Consider the following 16344-nt stretch of genomic DNA (forward strand, 5'->3'; position numbering starts at 1 on the left):
ATATATAATACCCTCACCATACCTTATTTAGTAACCTGTGCCAAATTTCGTGAAGATAACTGTTGTTGTTATTGTAACGGTAGAATTTTGCCGAGTTGACAGTCCTTGGCCAGAAAAAATCCGGGTCCGTTCCGGTTACGTAGACCCGACTGTTATGGTAGTGGTCCCATATATAAACATGTAACAAATGAGCAGTTTTTTGAGAGAAAATGACGTGTGCAAAATTTCAGTTCGATATCTCAAAATCTGATGGACTTATTCGCATATATACAGACCGACAAATCGACTCCGTTTCCTTCTTGGAGAATACTTAAAAAAGATCAAGTCACAACGGGATTAGCTCAGTCTGTACCGAGCGAAAAATATTGTATATAGCGATAGTATCAGAATGATTTCTTAGATCTCCCATTTGATCAGATACCAGTGTATCTACGAGAAGGTTATGCAGACTGTCAAAAATATCTGGAATATTTTCCAAAGTGCCTTAAGTCGACATAAGTTAATGAGGAGCAATTTAGTGATACCGACCAAATTAGTGGAGACTCAATGTTAACTTTTATTTTAAATAAGACCTTTGGATAGTTACGATTTAAATTACGATTACTTACTTTTTATAAAAGTCAAAATGGTCACTCCAACTTAAGTCGTCTAAAAGTGTTTTGACGTAATGCCACAGATATAGTCGGTTATGGAGGCTAGCGAAATTATGGGCTGATTATAAAAACTCCTCTTTAAACCCAGCCTAACATGTTGGTCCCATTTCAATGTATATTCTTCTTAATGTCGGCTATATTCATGGTAAGATTAATCAGGTGGACTGAAGCCTGTACGAGTACCTTAGTTAAATTCCGGCAGGGGATGCCATTTATCGATGCTATTCATTTCAAGTATTAACCATTATTCTTTGAGGGATCTTTCTTTCTTAACTCATTTAATTAAAAAATTTTAATTACTCGTCCAAATTAGCTCTATATGCTAGTTATATATAGAACTAGGGTTAATTTTAAACGGATTTCGACCGCTTCTAGAATTGATTTGACGCACATAAATCAGCAAATCAATTAATATGACACTTGTCTTGTCGATTTTGAAGTAGGCTTAAGAGCTCAACATGTTGTCAGAATCTAAAAAAATTTAGAAAATATTATAATTGAAAAAATAACTCTCGCATTTCTCCCACTCTGTACATTCACTTCAGCATGAATATCTGTAACTCTATATCAAGTAAAACTAAGACTACCACTTGAACTCCACTAAGGCATACGAGTGCCTCACACAAGTTGTTTACTTTTTTTTGGTTATTTTGGAATAATTACAATAATTAAACGTTACTTTTTATAATTACTTAAAGCCTTTAAATTAGAACATGATTTTCACAGTTTTTCTTATAATATTTTACCATTATGATCAACATTTGTTAACTCATTTCGAAAAGTACAATAATTTCATCTACGTTTAAAATACGCCTTACCGTCTCTTAGGAATTCAGTAGTGTGATTGTTAATATAAAATATCTATCATCATACAAGTAGGAATATATTATATTATATTTGCTTTTTAAAGTACTGATTTCAAATTTATTTGCTGCGAGATACAATTTTTTTTTCCAAAAAATAGTTTCATCGTACAAACCAACAGTTACGAGGTTGGGGTCTTACATAGATGCTGTTTGTATAGATAGTAAAACAGTGATTCTGTGAGTTTAATACATGCTTTTATACGAGTGTTTTTTAATTTATTTCCAAAATACGAATTATCTTAAGGCATAATTAATTTTTCAAAAACATAATCTAACCGATTTTAAAACACATTACCTAACTTTTAATGCGTTTTAACAGATATTTATTTGCACATAAAATTATAATTTTCCCTATATAACGATAAATGTTATCACTTCCTGGAAAACAATATAATACGATTTTGAAACCACTAAAGACATTTTGTTTTTAAGTATCTACTATCACACTTTGTGGCCTGGAATCCAGTAACCAAGAAATTCTGGGAAACGAAATAGCTGATGAGATTGCAAAAAGTGTCAACCGTCTGGCTATCGAACTAGAACAGAAAATACGGAAGTCACAAAAAACGATATATTGTGTAATAAAATTTCTGAAAGGGTTGGCAGACGAATCAGATGCGAGCCGGATGGGCATAAGTAAAGACGATACATGCAGAAAGTGCATAGAAATAGGCATGGAAGAGACGCTGGAACAGCTGCTATGCTTCTGTCTAGCATTATCTTGTACTTGGCTTAGATACCTAGAAGCATCGCAGTTCAAGAGTCTATGTAGATAAAGTTTCAAAAATAGATATTAAATCACTCCTAAAGTTCGCAAAATGTGTTGATGAATACTTCAACTCAAATTAAACTGTACCTCTATCGGGCATTACGAACGACCAGTAGGTCTATGTATGGCGTGACAGTCGGCTAGTATAACCTAACCTAACCTACTATTATACTTATACTTATAGTATTTCTATAAATTATTTTTTACCCATGCAAAAAATCGAGTTTAAGAGGCACACCTAGTGAGAAATTTTTAAAAAATCGTTTTTATTTTCGATATCTCAAATAGTTTTTGAGTTACAGCCTTCTAAAGTGTAGCCGTTCAGTTCAATCATATTCCAACAGTTTATATTTAAACGCTTTTTACTCGATACGCTAAATGTGCACCTTCGCAAAGAGCATCATCGCATTTTTTAAATTTTGGACACATGGAATTTCAAAAAAGCTTATGAAAACATTGTAGAATCTTAAAATAAAGATATTAAAGTCTACAAAGGAAGATGAGAGCAACCATATTTTCACATGAACTTGTCTCTTTTTATCTACAAGTAATGGCGCCAGTTGGGATGTTTAGAAAACGACAACATTATTACGAAACTGAAACTCTATAAGCATGATATTACTTTGCAAAATTTTGTAATAACAGCTGTTTTTTGACAGTTCATTCTTCGATCGCTTTGAGAGCAGCATAGATTTAACAATTTTCAAGAAAAAATTAATATCTTATTGAATATTAAATAAAATTATATAGGAAAGTTCCAATGACATCAAAAATCAATATAATATGCTCCGATTTGTTACAAACATATTTGTATAGCTATTACAGATAATCATCTTTGAAGTAATATTGTTATTTGAGGACAAATTTTTATGTAAACCTTTGCTTTGTAAAAACTTTCAACACTCCATATCACAATTTCTTTTGATATTGCAAATTGTTTATAATATTATATGCTTTGATATTCATCCTCTTTATAATCTTAAATATGTAAATGTGTGTATATGTGCATTAGGGTAGCAATTTTTTAGGTAAAGAGCTTGCTTTTCTCTTTTAAATATTACTAGTCATCCTCATCAGCAAAATATTTTTTTTTAACATTTCTTCCGAAAATACCACGCCCTAATGCATACGTTACAAAAAAATTACAGTTTTATCAACCACATTCCTTGCTTACTTGAACTTTACTTACACAAATTATTAAAAAGTTCTATAATATATAAATATTATTCCATATTTATATACATACATAGGTATATATGTGCATTAGGACTATCCTCATTTGTAGCGTACTCAAAGTTATGCGTATATGTAGGAAAATTGTATGGAGCATAATTAAAAACGAAACCAGTAATTATTTGAAACACCCTGTATACACATAAATGTTTGAAAACTAATTTTCATTCGTTAAAAAGTTATTTTCAAACTTTTCCTTAGAGCATTTAAGAGCATAATTTCGAAAATGCAATTTTTATGCTCAAATATGAATTATATACAAATAAGGGCATCCCTAATGCATCTATATAATTATTTTTTTATATTAACAGTATAAGTATATATTAATATTAACGTTTTCTATTAATAATATTTCCGTTATAAATATAATTAATATTAATTTTAATAGAATTTAACTAACTACTGGAAAGATGGAATTATTATATTTTGGTTAGCGGTAAAAACAACTCAGGACACTTTCGCGCCCCACGAATCGGTTTCATGGTACATGCGCAATATGTTATCCTTAATGAGTTTGGTTTTCTCTGCAAAGATTGGTTAGCGTAGAGTTGTATTTTTTCTTCTTCAAAACAAATTTTAAGTACTCACCCTTTGATAAAGTATGGCTTGCCGTTGCCGATTGTTTCTTCAAAAAGTCTAGGCACATATCTTGAGGTAGGCCCAATGAGTGCATATTACATGTGAATTCCCTGGAAGTAAATATAATTATATTATAAATATGAACCTCGTTTTTAGACACTTGATCACTTCGACTCACCCCAGTTGTCGAAACACAATATTCTCAATGGAATGCGGATCGAGCTGTGCGTGCTGCTTATCAACGGCTGCTGCAGCGCTCGACGCACCCACTAAAGCTGTCGACTCGGCCGAAGCACCAGCGCCACCAATTGCGGACGTGTCTTCGGCACTGGTCTGTGAAGCAGATTTCTTCGTCGACTGCACCTTTAAGGCCACAATATTACCATGATGTGAGGAACTGGACGTGGAAGCGATTTCCCCATCAACCGGTGCATCCGTTAACGTCGCCATCTCATTCGCTGCCTCAGCTGGCGTATTATCATGCAAATTCGACTCAACCGCTATCTTTGTTGTGAATTGTGCTTTATTGCGCTGTTTTCTTTCAGCGCGTCGCTTACGCATTGCCAAACGATGGTCACGTTCACTATGCACAGCTTCGAAGAATGCGGCGCCCCAAAATCTTTGACTGTACCATATCGGTTGCTGGCGCATGAAAATGTAGAGATACTGGCGAAACGGTTCACAGCCAGGAACATCAACTGTAGAGACGAAAGTAAAACGATAAGTTGTCTACAATCACATTACAAAAGAACAAACGTATACTCACTTTCATGGTAGAATATAAAGCATGTATTCATAATTAACGCCGCCGGCGCGTAATCTTCACTCTCGCCGCACTCAAATAAGACGATAGCAAAATATTGTACCAGCGAATGGAAAGTCACCTCGTCCACACGCTTCGATTTGACTTTCTGCTCGAGCAAGAAACGTGTAAACCATTGACGTCCCGCATCGATACGCGCCAATGCGCCAAACTCCGCCTTCAACTCCAGTCCGATTGACGAGGCGTTCAAGAAGAGCACTTCTATGAAACGTTTCATAAACTCTTTGACTGGTTCCTCGCCAACGCGGCAGTCCAAACTGATGGACGAAGCCCATGATGGTACTGAGTTTTGTGACTCCGAACGTATAAAATTACGCCAATCGGTCGATTCAATGCTGGGACTCGCTTGTACATCGGGTTCGTCGCGCAAGCTGGTCACAGTGCTGCTATTCGAATTGCGACTGCGTGGCGGCACCACCATACTGGTGCCCGATTGTGTCATAGCTGGTATATCCATGTGCAGATGCGTGGAATGGTTGCGTTGTTCCGTGGAATTGGCGCATTCACGATCCGAAGGCGGTTGCACATCAATGTGCGGTGCGCTGGCATTTACGCTCAACAAATCGGTAATGCGTGATAAATCTCTTTGTATGTCGAGTTCACTACGTCGTGCACCGGGTATGGCGCGTCCGGGTCGTCCATATCCACCTGAATGACGTGACTCGATGGAATTAGAGCGTGTAGTACTACTAATATGCGAACGATTAACAGGCGGTGAGTATGAAGACGATGTAGAGCTGGAAGTTGAGGAACTCGAATCGGAACGCTTGTTTTTATTACGTGACCTGGAGCGTGAAGCCTCCAAGCGAGGTCCTATCAATGTTCAATAGTATATTATTTCAAATTCAATAAAGATAAGAATAATACTCACTAGGTGCCAAGTTAGGATATCGAAATCGTCCTGATATGATCTCTTCATGTGCGCGTCGTGCCTTAATGCGTCGAAACTCATAATCTATTTTCGTGTAGTCAATGGTCTCGTCAACTGTGAAAAAACGAAACACAATTTACTGTTAAAAAGCAAAGAAATATTAAAGCTCTCAGACTTACATATAGGAACCTCCTCGTCATCATCGCAATACTCCGATTCGCTGGAGCTAATGCTAAGTGTAAGCTGAAAAGAGCATTCAGACAGTTTTGAGTATAGGCAGAGTATTCATACGTGAGTAAGAGTGTATAAAAATTGGGATTAAAAGCTCTGTAATCTTAATTTTTTAGAATTCCATCTAGTTGAAAGACTTTGACCATTTAAAAAATACACGTTATGGTTATGTACAAGTATAACCGACTCTCGTGAGAATGGAAGAAACTCACAACAAGGCTTTACTATGATAGTGTGATGAATCCAACAAGTGTCCGAGGGCTAATTTCTAGAGAACCATTTCCAGCTTGTCTTGGAATTAGCAACATTTTTGCTGCATAAAGTCCTCATCACTGCGAGACATTTTCTTTGAGACTGAAAGACTTACACCATAAGCAGAGCGGTTGTACTTGAAGTAGAATAAGAAAAAACGTTAATTTCGGTTGCACCGAAGCTTTAATACCCTTCACAAATCCTTTGTATTTCCTTATAAGAACTTGATTCCGATTGTTCAATTTGTATGGCAGCTATATGCTATAGTGGTCGGATATCGGACCGTTTCGACAAATAAGCAGCTACTTAGTGAGGGAAGGACAGGTGCAAAATTTCAGATCGATAGCTTAAAAACTGAGGGACTAGTTTGCATATACTTGTATACAGACGAACGGACGGATGACGGACATAGCTAAATCAACTCAGCTCATCATGCTGTTCATTTATGTCTGTATTTTATAGGGTCTTCGCATGTAGGGTCAATCTGTGTCAGAATTGCAAAACTATTTCACATTTTTGAAAAAGAGGAGACTATGAATTTTATGAAGCCGGCAGAGCGTAATATTATTTCAACCAAAATTTTGGTAGAAGTAGGCAAAAGAGTCTCACTAACAAAGTCATTATAGAGGTTGAGCGTAGGTTAGAAAAGAGTGACGTTAGTTCATATGTATTTCGATAATATGTAGGGACAGTTAAGCAGCACTGATAGCAATATCATTATGCACAATAAAAACGCACATGGTATGGGAATGTGTCAGGAAACGAAATGCAGTAGATGAACGGAATAAAGATCGGCTACTTTGGGTTCCGAGACATACAGGTATTGAAGTAAAGGAAAACTGACCAATCAAAAAAAAATTCTTGTATGGACAGCTTTTCTATCTGGCTTCTATCTTCATGATAAAATATCATCATCAATACCATAAGATGGAACTTAAAATATATCATGATTATATATGTATCATTATTTCCATGCAAATTTAAGCTCCAAATTATGGACTTAGTTTAATCACAGTTTGCACACAATTTGTTTACTAACTTTCACTAATTTTAAATTTTTGACGCAATTTCTAAAGAATTAAATATCAAAGTCTTTCATCATAGTACTTGAAATTTCGAAGATTATCAGACAAGTTAAGATGACGTCTTCATATGCACTAGAAAAAGGAGATTGCATTATATTACACCGCATCCTTTCCAACACGATATTAATAACACACTCATAAAATAGTGAATCAATAACCATTACCTTATTTGCTTCCTTTGACTAAATATTTAAGTAATCGCTTACAAACATAACCTCACAACTACAAGCACATGGCTCTGGGCAACCCGTTTCAATGCACACCCACTTTCTGCCTTCTTCCTCGCCTACTCTGTGCAAATAGCGAAATACATACATAATGCTTTAACATGAACTTAACCCAGATGTGCCAATGCACAATGGCCTCGACAATGGCACAATCGAATTGTGTGGCAACAGCAAATGCCAACAAACATAGCTGAATGTCCTAAAAAAAGCATAAAAACAACAAAAATCAAAGAGCGACAGAACATATTTAAAAAAAAAACAACAAGCAAAAGTAATATTCTACATTTCGGTCTGTCGGTTGGACCTGTTTGGCGCCCCTGAACTTAACCATGGCGCAGTCCACAGACAAACAAACATACACACCGATAATAGTGATACTGACGCTGGTGAGCTTTGATGGTGGCTGCAGTTGTGGGTAGGCTGCTTGAATTGCGGCAATCGGTCGATGTCACAGCGGGTGACAGTCGAGGTAAATGTTAAGCGTTATTGAATGATGTGAAGCATATTTTTTGCAACTGTGTGGGTGTATTGGTCACACCACCGCAAGTTTTTAAAGAGAAAATAGTATCAAACGAGACTAAAATAATCCATAAAGTCAGTGGTTTACGCAAACATATTAAGCGATTCAAGTACAGTAGTGTGTAAAAAAATGCAGTTGGCAATAAATTTTTCTTGTAAGTTCGAAAAAATTTTAAAATTAATCTATCCCAAAATTTTTAAAACGAATAATTGACCAAACATAACCAAAAACAAAACTATTATACTCTGTAGCAATATGTTGCGAGAGTATAAAAATATGGAAAGATGAAGTTAAGCTAGAAATTAGGCTAAATATTAATAATACCTGTAGAAAACAGAGACTATAGGCAAAAGTTTGTACAAATGAAAACAAATACGTGTACATTTTTTTTAGATAGAGATATAGTAATATTATCGTTTGCTCCAAATGGCTTCGAAGAAGACACTTCCAAGAGTTGACCGCAGAAAACTAAATTAATTTAGCATAACAAACATTTCTGCATAATAGACATTTAGAAACTATCAGCAATGTCTAAACTTCATTCACGCCGGAAGTACGAATCTCTATTACTCAACGGGGCTATAAAAACAGTTGTACTTACAAAGTTCTCTATGGTAGAGACTTAATCGACCTTTTGATTTATAGGCAATACTCCAAACCTATAAGTTTCTTAGCCTCCGACAACGCTCGGCTTCAAATTGTAAGACCAGTTAAAAACGATTTAAAGAGCAGCGCCTTATAGCTCAAACCTCCCCCCTTCTGACTACCATTTATTCCAGCCGGCGCATCAGTAGTACGGCCCACATCAGAGCAGTTTATCAAAAATTGGCTTGATTCATTCTTGGCCACCAAGCTGAGGTACGAGTATGCTTGCCTGCCTTCACCTCTAATATGAAGCTCCCTAACAGTCCTGACACCAACTCAACTCATCTCAAGAAAGCGGTTTCAATCAATTGGAAACGAGTAGTATTGAAAACCTGCACTGATTGTTTGAAAGAAATTGAGGTTGGGTAAAAACTAATGTGTATAACCTAGGCCTTTCTAGGGGTCATTTCTGGAAACTTCTGGGGCACCTTCCAAAGTTATCATAGGCAACCAATTTGCCTATTAGTTCAATGCGAGGACGGTATTAATTATTAGATGACGACGCTATGTAATCATTTTACTGCCGTCTATAATGCTCTCATAGAGTTCCTTGTAGTATCGAACCCACTATTTATGTAAAAACAAAGCTTGAATATTGTTAACAAGGAGATTCGATGAAATATTCGGGCTAGGACCTATTTAACCTGGCAAGAACTGGTCAACAATTAGCTCCTGTTGTAAAAATTGAATGGAACAGGTGAGGTGGAAACATTCAAGCCCTTTCTCCGCCAATGTCCAGCTTTTGATATACGGAGGTTGAAAAATCGCATATTTTCGGCGAATCGAACGAACCACCTTAACAAATTTGTGGCAGGCTCAAACGCTTTGTCGATCTTTGTGAGGCTTTACGATAAATACTTGGTCGTATTTAGGTATCACAATGAGCCGGCGTCCTCAGCTGTTTCAGTGGAATCCGATTTTGGAGCGACCTTTTGACAAAAGCCAACCAACTAAATAACCAAAAAATCAACATTGGCTTAAGATGCATAAATTTGATGAGAATGATGAAGGTAAATCAAAATAAGACGAATACCTCAAAACTCCTTAAACGTCGGAAGAAGCACTAGTTCTTTAAGTAACATATCTCTCACTCACCTTATTCGAAATACCGTTAAGCAGCTCATTACTATTCCCAAGCACCGTTAGAAATTTCGACTTGAGTATACCAATGCCGGGAGTACGACCCATAAAGCTTTTGATTTTCGAGCGCTCACCACCCGGTGGCGTAGGCGGACACGTATTTAAGTCCACCATCTTCTTGCCGTTGCATTTGTTGTTGTTGTTATGCTTGTGGTTCAACATTCACTCCAGGCGCTGCACTTAATTAATTACTCATACGCCGTGTAGGTGCGCGGGCGTGTGGCTGTGTGTGACCTTGTGCTGCATAAATGCAAACGGTTTTTGTTGTTTTCTTTGTTATTATTATTTTTTTTCTAAAATTAAAATTATCCGTTGAGCGGATAAAATGGACAATTTTTTCTATATATAATGTTTTTTACTATCTTTGTAAATTCGCGCACGCGATTATATATCTTTAATTTGAATTAATTAATTACTTAGTAATTTTAATTAAATAGTTTAAACGTCAGCACAATTGCACAACATGTTTGTTCAGCTGCACATGTCCATATGGTAAACGCTCGCCCAACTGCTGTGAGTGTCGTATGTATTACGTTATCGGTATAAAATTGTGGCGTCTAACTGGCGTGGCAAGAGTTGGTGGAAGAAAGCGATAGCAAACGCGTACATGCAAATATGCTACTGCAGAGGCATGCTACACAGCGCACACTAACGCACAATTGTTTAGCGCACACGTGTAAGTGTGTGTGTGCGTATGCCTTTGTGCTGCTTAGGTATGTTTATGGGGCAGCAGCAGCATTACCGTTGTTTATTGTTGATGTTATATCGATTTTTTCCGCTGCAGCTACGGACACACTTGCATATATGTGCGCTTAGACTTCATATGCTGTCTTTACCGTTATGACTGTCTACTCGTGTATGTGCGGCCTCCACCGCGGTACATGGCCAGATATTTCGTCAAAAGTGCTGCTGAATTGAAAATATTTAATTTTTTTTTTGCTTATTTGGACGCTTCTTTGAAGGTTATAATTTGGCAAGCAACGGACACGCCTACCAAGGTTATACGACTGCTGCGTTGGCTGCAATAAAAAAGTTGCTGGAAATATAACGGTTAACGGGGTGAAGTGTCAGCAGCTTAATTAACACATGACACAGCGGGGCGTTTTACCGCAATGGTTGTTGGAAAAATATTTTTTTCTTTTGCTGGAAACTCAACCAAAGCAATGGCAAGTTGTTGGTGTTTGCTTGTGCGCGTAAATTTTTTTTTTAAATATTGGTGTTTGCAATGCTTTTCTTTACATCTTGTTGTTATTGCTTTCAAATGTTTTTGAGACTAATATATTTCTTCAAACTTTTACTTGATTTATTTTTTTTTATTATTTATTTAATATATATTTTTTTAAATTTATTTGATATACATTTTTTTTTTAAATTTATTTAATATAAATTTTTTTTAATTTATTTAATGTACATTTTTTTTAAATTTATTTATTTTTATTTTGTTTTTTAATTAATTTGTTTTTATTTAACTTATTACTTTTTTGTTTTTTTTTGTTAATTATATTTTTAGTTATGCACTTTTTTTAATATACATATATTTATTTTCACATACCGCTTTCGACCTCCACTCATTTATTTTTATTACTAATAGCCAAGGCACTTTTCAGACGCACACTTCTATTTTAAAATTGCAAAAAATATTAATAAGCCAAACTTTGATATTTTTTTTTACTTTCCCTCACCAAAAAAACTAATTAAATTTCCACTGCAAACTTTACACCATTTCACTAACCATTTCCACTTTGACTGCAGCTTTTGCACAACTCGCTGTTGCAGCAACACTGACTGGCATTCGCCGCGCTCAACAAGGCTAAGCTAACTGCCAGCGCTACAATTATACTCCCAACGTTGTCCTTCGGTGATATACGCGCCTCCAGCACAGCGTATAGCAACAAAAGTCGCGCCTTTCACGCTGCTGCCGAAACACTACTTGTAAGCGATTAGCGAGTATGTACAGCGTGTGAAATCAATGCCAACTTTTAGGCGCGTTAAATACGCTCGCCTCGCATGGCGCGAAGACATGTGAAAGGCCTGGCAGACGAGTGAAGTTACGCACACGTGCCGTCCATTAGTAATAACGAAGAGTAAGTGAGTGTCGTATCAATAAAAGTGAGCGAGCGCAAACGAAAGAGCATGGGAAAGCATAGAAATCGAGAGAGTTCAAAAGTGTATCTAGCAGAGCACGCTCTCTCATAAGTATACGCTCAGCTAAATACAACACACAGCAAACATAAGTTCTTGATTTGCACACACATTCAAACACACATAGAAATCCATGTATACGAGCGTGTCATCGTGTAGGCGCGTCTACACGGCGTATGTGCAACTTTTTGTTTGTTTACATAGCGTCATCAGCTGTTTTTAAGCTTTCGCCGCATACCGGCTATCATTTTGCTCAGCTTTCCTTTATTTACACCGCTCAGTTAGGTGCTTATGCTCTTTAGTTGCTCACTCATTTTGGCAGCGCTCTTGCTTTTCGTTGTTTCGACGGCGAAAACTGCATTTCTTCGCCACAATTTGCTTTTATCGTCTTCATGCTTATGCGTTGGTGTTCTTTTGTATAATTCTTACTGTCCTATCTTTCGTGCCGTTAGTTGACATCAGCATATTCTTCGTTTTGTTTACATTGCCGTTTTCGAAAGCCGGAAGCAACAAATGCGCATGTTGTATGCTGTTAGTTTTGTTAATTGCGGCAAATTCGGCTTAATTCGCTGTGTGAATATGAAATTTCCGTTACACATGCATAAATGCATATGTATGTAAATCGAAGTGCGCGCATATAGCTTTGATGTTTATGTATGATGCGTGTGTGAAATTTTGACTTTTGAGATATCGATTTAAAATAGCAATTCTTTACAAAAAACTATTTATTTGTCTGCACTGCCAACGAGCAGAAAAAATTATCGGATTGTTTGTAAATAAAGTAGTTGAGCAGTTTCGGGAAAACCTCGTTTCAAGTTTAATATGCTGAAGCTGACTGACCTTAACGCTTCGACACTATAACGAAGAGTACTTTAAGCCAAAACAAAAAAAACATTTTTTTAATCATAGACTGGTCTAACCACTTGATTGGTTGGTTGAAAAGGAAGGTGCAGAAGTTTTCTACCGCATGCAGTTGCACTTAAGCCATCATTACTATACCCACTCTGCTTCCATGCGGTAATCAATTAAGCTTTAGTCTAGCCTAGTTCTTTTCAAGTTGGAGCATTGGGGGCCGTGGAAGACAACCCGCCTGAACCGGCTGAAGGCTGGGCCTTCGCAAAGTTAATGTTCCAGCGCCTTATCATTTTCCGCGCATACTTTACTTCTAAAGGTAGGATCTTAGAGGTAGGTGCCCTGAAATGACTACTACAATTTTACTTAGTTCCCTCTTGTATGAAAGTAGAAGCTTTTTAGTCTGTCTTCAAAGTACTTAGTAGTATGCCGTGTTTGCCTTGTTAGTGCTTCAAGACCTGCGCTGTTCCTCTAGAGTCTATTGCTTCGAGCAACCTTTGAAGGCATTATTCTCTACTGGGGAAGAAAACGTTGTGTTTAACTACACACAGATCTACTTTTCTCGGTCGCACTGCCAATTTAACCCAAGATCAGTAACAAGTTCGAGCATAATACCGTGCCCGCAGTGACGCAGAACATATCTAACCACTTAAGTTTATAAATACTCGTATTCTAGGTGATTAATGTAAGTGAAGATTTACCCTAGAGCTCAGAGTAACCAACGTCATTTCGGAGTACGTTCAGAACGGCGCAATAATCAAATCTCATTTGAGATCAAACAATGTCGCTATCTGAGCACAGAACTAAATTTTGAAGCTCACCGAGTTGAGTTCACACCAATTTCAGTTGACTCAAGAATTTTCAGTATCCGTTGGACAACTATAAAGTTGTAAAAAATTTTTTTAGCTTAAAGTGACAGTGAAGTATGCAGTCAGAGAGTTATTTCGACATATCGAAATGCCTTGTTCAAGTTACTACAATATTTTGAGGCAACGAAAGTTCACTTTTTTTAATTTTTTGTGAATTTTCAAAAAATTATCTCTTCTTTTCTTCTTCTTCTTCTTTTATATGTCTGTCAAAAACAAATGCAATTACATACCAACAATTGACAAGAGAAATAATACTGCACTTGGGAGAAATACGAACTCACATGTTAATAGATTTAACTGTTATACGTATGTATGTCCGTATATATCGGCATTTTAAATTCCTGGAATAAGATTGATAACATATTTCAGTTTTTGCCTGCATTTGGCAGCTATGACCAAAACACATAGTCAATAAAAGGCGCCGAAATTTCTGGCCAAAAGAGAGTCAACAACAATAATCCCACTAAACAAACGCTACAACTTTTGAGTGGAATGCAGCTAGCGGGATTCCATTAAACTTGCAACTTGTTTTTATTTATGTACGAAAGCTTCATGAGCAAATACAATGTGCATAGAAATAATAAAAAAAATTACAATAATAAACAAAATGCAAGTACATTCATTGATTATTTAACGTATCAATAAAATATAATAAAGATAAAAAATTGCAAACGCATGAAACAGCGGGTGGAACAGTTTATCAAGCTTTCAGGTAACGGTGTCAGGGTTCTCATACTCAAGGAAAAGAAATACAAAAATTAAAACAAAAACTTGAGTAGATAAGAAATAAACAATAAATGAATATAAAAGGCATACTTTGTTTGTATGTATGTTGAATATATTGAATCCAATAAAAATTACTAATCTCATCTAGAATATGCGCTTTTAGATGGCTAAATCTTTTACTAGCACAAATCTAAACAGCGAGATTCATTAATAAAAGCAAATAAAAGCAGTTCAAATTCCTATTTAGAAGTGATATATTCCTATTTAGAAGTGATATGAAAGAGATATATTTATACATATACATACATATGTTTGTTTTGAATACAAATATTGTGCTCTCAATCTACAAAATATATTATATTTATAGAAACCGCTAAAGAGGCAATCAGGTCAACTGAAAACTCTTCTCCTACAAACTAATTATACGAGTATATAATTTCCATGAGATTATAACTGGAACAAAGATAAAGTATTTCATATTAACCCTGAACATATTTCTAATATATCTGAGAAAATGGTTTGAGTGCTGATTACGATGGAAATCTAAAATCTTTTCAATATAAAGGAGTTCCAAGAAAAAGACAAAATATATGCTTTAGTTTTTACTGCGAAAGGAGCATTGCCCTTATGAAGTAAATGGCTGTAAGCAACTTACGCTAAACGAATTTGGCACAATGTTCCGTTAAATGATCGTTAGTGTTTATATCAGAGATTATACCAAAGTTCCGATCCTCACGACCGACTAACAACAAAATAATTAATTATACATTCTTGCCCCCCGTGTAATGACAACTGCTCAAAAGTGTTTCGCCTGGGAAAAAATTTCTCAAAAAATTTTAACAGCTTTTCGGTGGCGACTTAACACTTGTAAGATACCTCCTTTGAACGAAAAAAATTAAACCACTATTTGGTGTTGAAGGACGAGTACTGGAATACATTGGATTTCAGATGAGATGCTTGTGGGTTCTACTTTAACTAATAAACAGCAGGGGAAATCCACTTATACTAAACTCATCAGACATTATTGTAAAACTAACTGATTTTCTATAGACTCCTTTATATATAACATCTGAGTAAATTTGACGCGAACTGACTAAAAACTACATTTTCACATATTTTAATACAAATCTTTATTATGGCATTCCAAAAAGGCTTCTGCGCCTATACAAACATGCCAACATTTAATTAAATTTTTCATACAGTTTTTAGAAACCTCGGCCGGGATAGTCTTCAGAACCTTCAGCGAATTTTAGTTTTTTAAGTTTCGGCTCATTTTTAGAGCGCAATTCGCTAGCTTCGTCATTATATTCATAAATCCACGTCGCGTTGCCAGAAATTTTGCATTTGATCGAAAATGTGTTAAGTCGACTCCTAAAAGATATTGAGATCCTCTGCAAGCTCTCTGTTATTAACAGAGGTAGATAAACGACTCACTTGAGGTAAGTTTTTGATGACTTTACGACCTTCACTGCATGCTTTATGCCATTTAAAAACTTATGTTCGTGATAAAGTATACTACCGGAATCACTTTTGTACAATCCAAGGATTAAAAATATCGATTACAGAACTGGTTTTAGATAGAATCTTGAATGAGTTGAACCCACTTCATAACTTGAAACATAATCTCACAACGGACGGGTTATTATATTATACAATATAAACTGCATATTTTTGGTGTCATCCGAGGTAGTTGAGTAGCTTCTCAACCAAACTACATGCCTGCTATCAATAAAAACTCGGCTATTTTATAAAGAGAGCACTATATTCAGGAGCCTAAATGAGTATTTTAAAACTTTTTTTCAGTTCTCCTGCCACATAACACAAGAATGTGTACCAAAAGAGCGGCCGAACACGACAAAAG

The 16344-nt window shown here is 36.0% G+C and overlaps 1 protein-coding gene across 1 annotated transcript; it reads right to left on the reverse strand.

Moving 5' to 3' along the window:
• Positions 1–1453: 1453 nt before the first annotated feature.
• On the reverse strand, positions 1454–11203 carry LOC106627148 (uncharacterized protein KIAA0513). Its single transcript, XM_014247156.3, has 7 exons — positions 9850–11203; positions 5974–6037; positions 5795–5908; positions 4867–5736; positions 4279–4798; positions 4110–4210; positions 1454–4045 (listed from the first exon to the last, which is right to left on the reverse strand). Exons 1-7 carry the CDS (start codon positions 10054–10056, stop codon positions 3969–3971), a joined length of 1953 nt encoding a protein of 650 aa, XP_014102631.2. The 5' UTR covers positions 10057–11203; the 3' UTR covers positions 1454–3968.
• Between the last annotated feature and the right edge of the window lie 5141 nt (positions 11204–16344).

Source organism: Bactrocera oleae, chromosome 3 (assembly GCF_042242935.1).
Source record: "Bactrocera oleae isolate idBacOlea1 chromosome 3, idBacOlea1, whole genome shotgun sequence".
NCBI classification, from domain to species: Eukaryota; Metazoa; Arthropoda; class Insecta; order Diptera; family Tephritidae; genus Bactrocera; species Bactrocera oleae.

Excerpts from the sequence above, each read along its gene's own strand:
- LOC106627148 (XM_014247156.3), bottom strand. The coding sequence starts at position 10,056 with ATGTTGAACCACAAGCATAACAACAACAACAAATGCAACGGCAAGAAG. Across the intron at positions 5,737-5,794 it reads ATATCCTAACTTGGCACCTA|GACCTCGCTTGGAGGCTTCA; the intron begins GTGAGTATTATT and ends GAACATTGATAG. Across the intron at positions 4,211-4,278 it reads ATTGTGTTTCGACAACTGGG|GGAATTCACATGTAATATGC; the intron begins GTGAGTCGAAGT and ends ATTTACTTCCAG.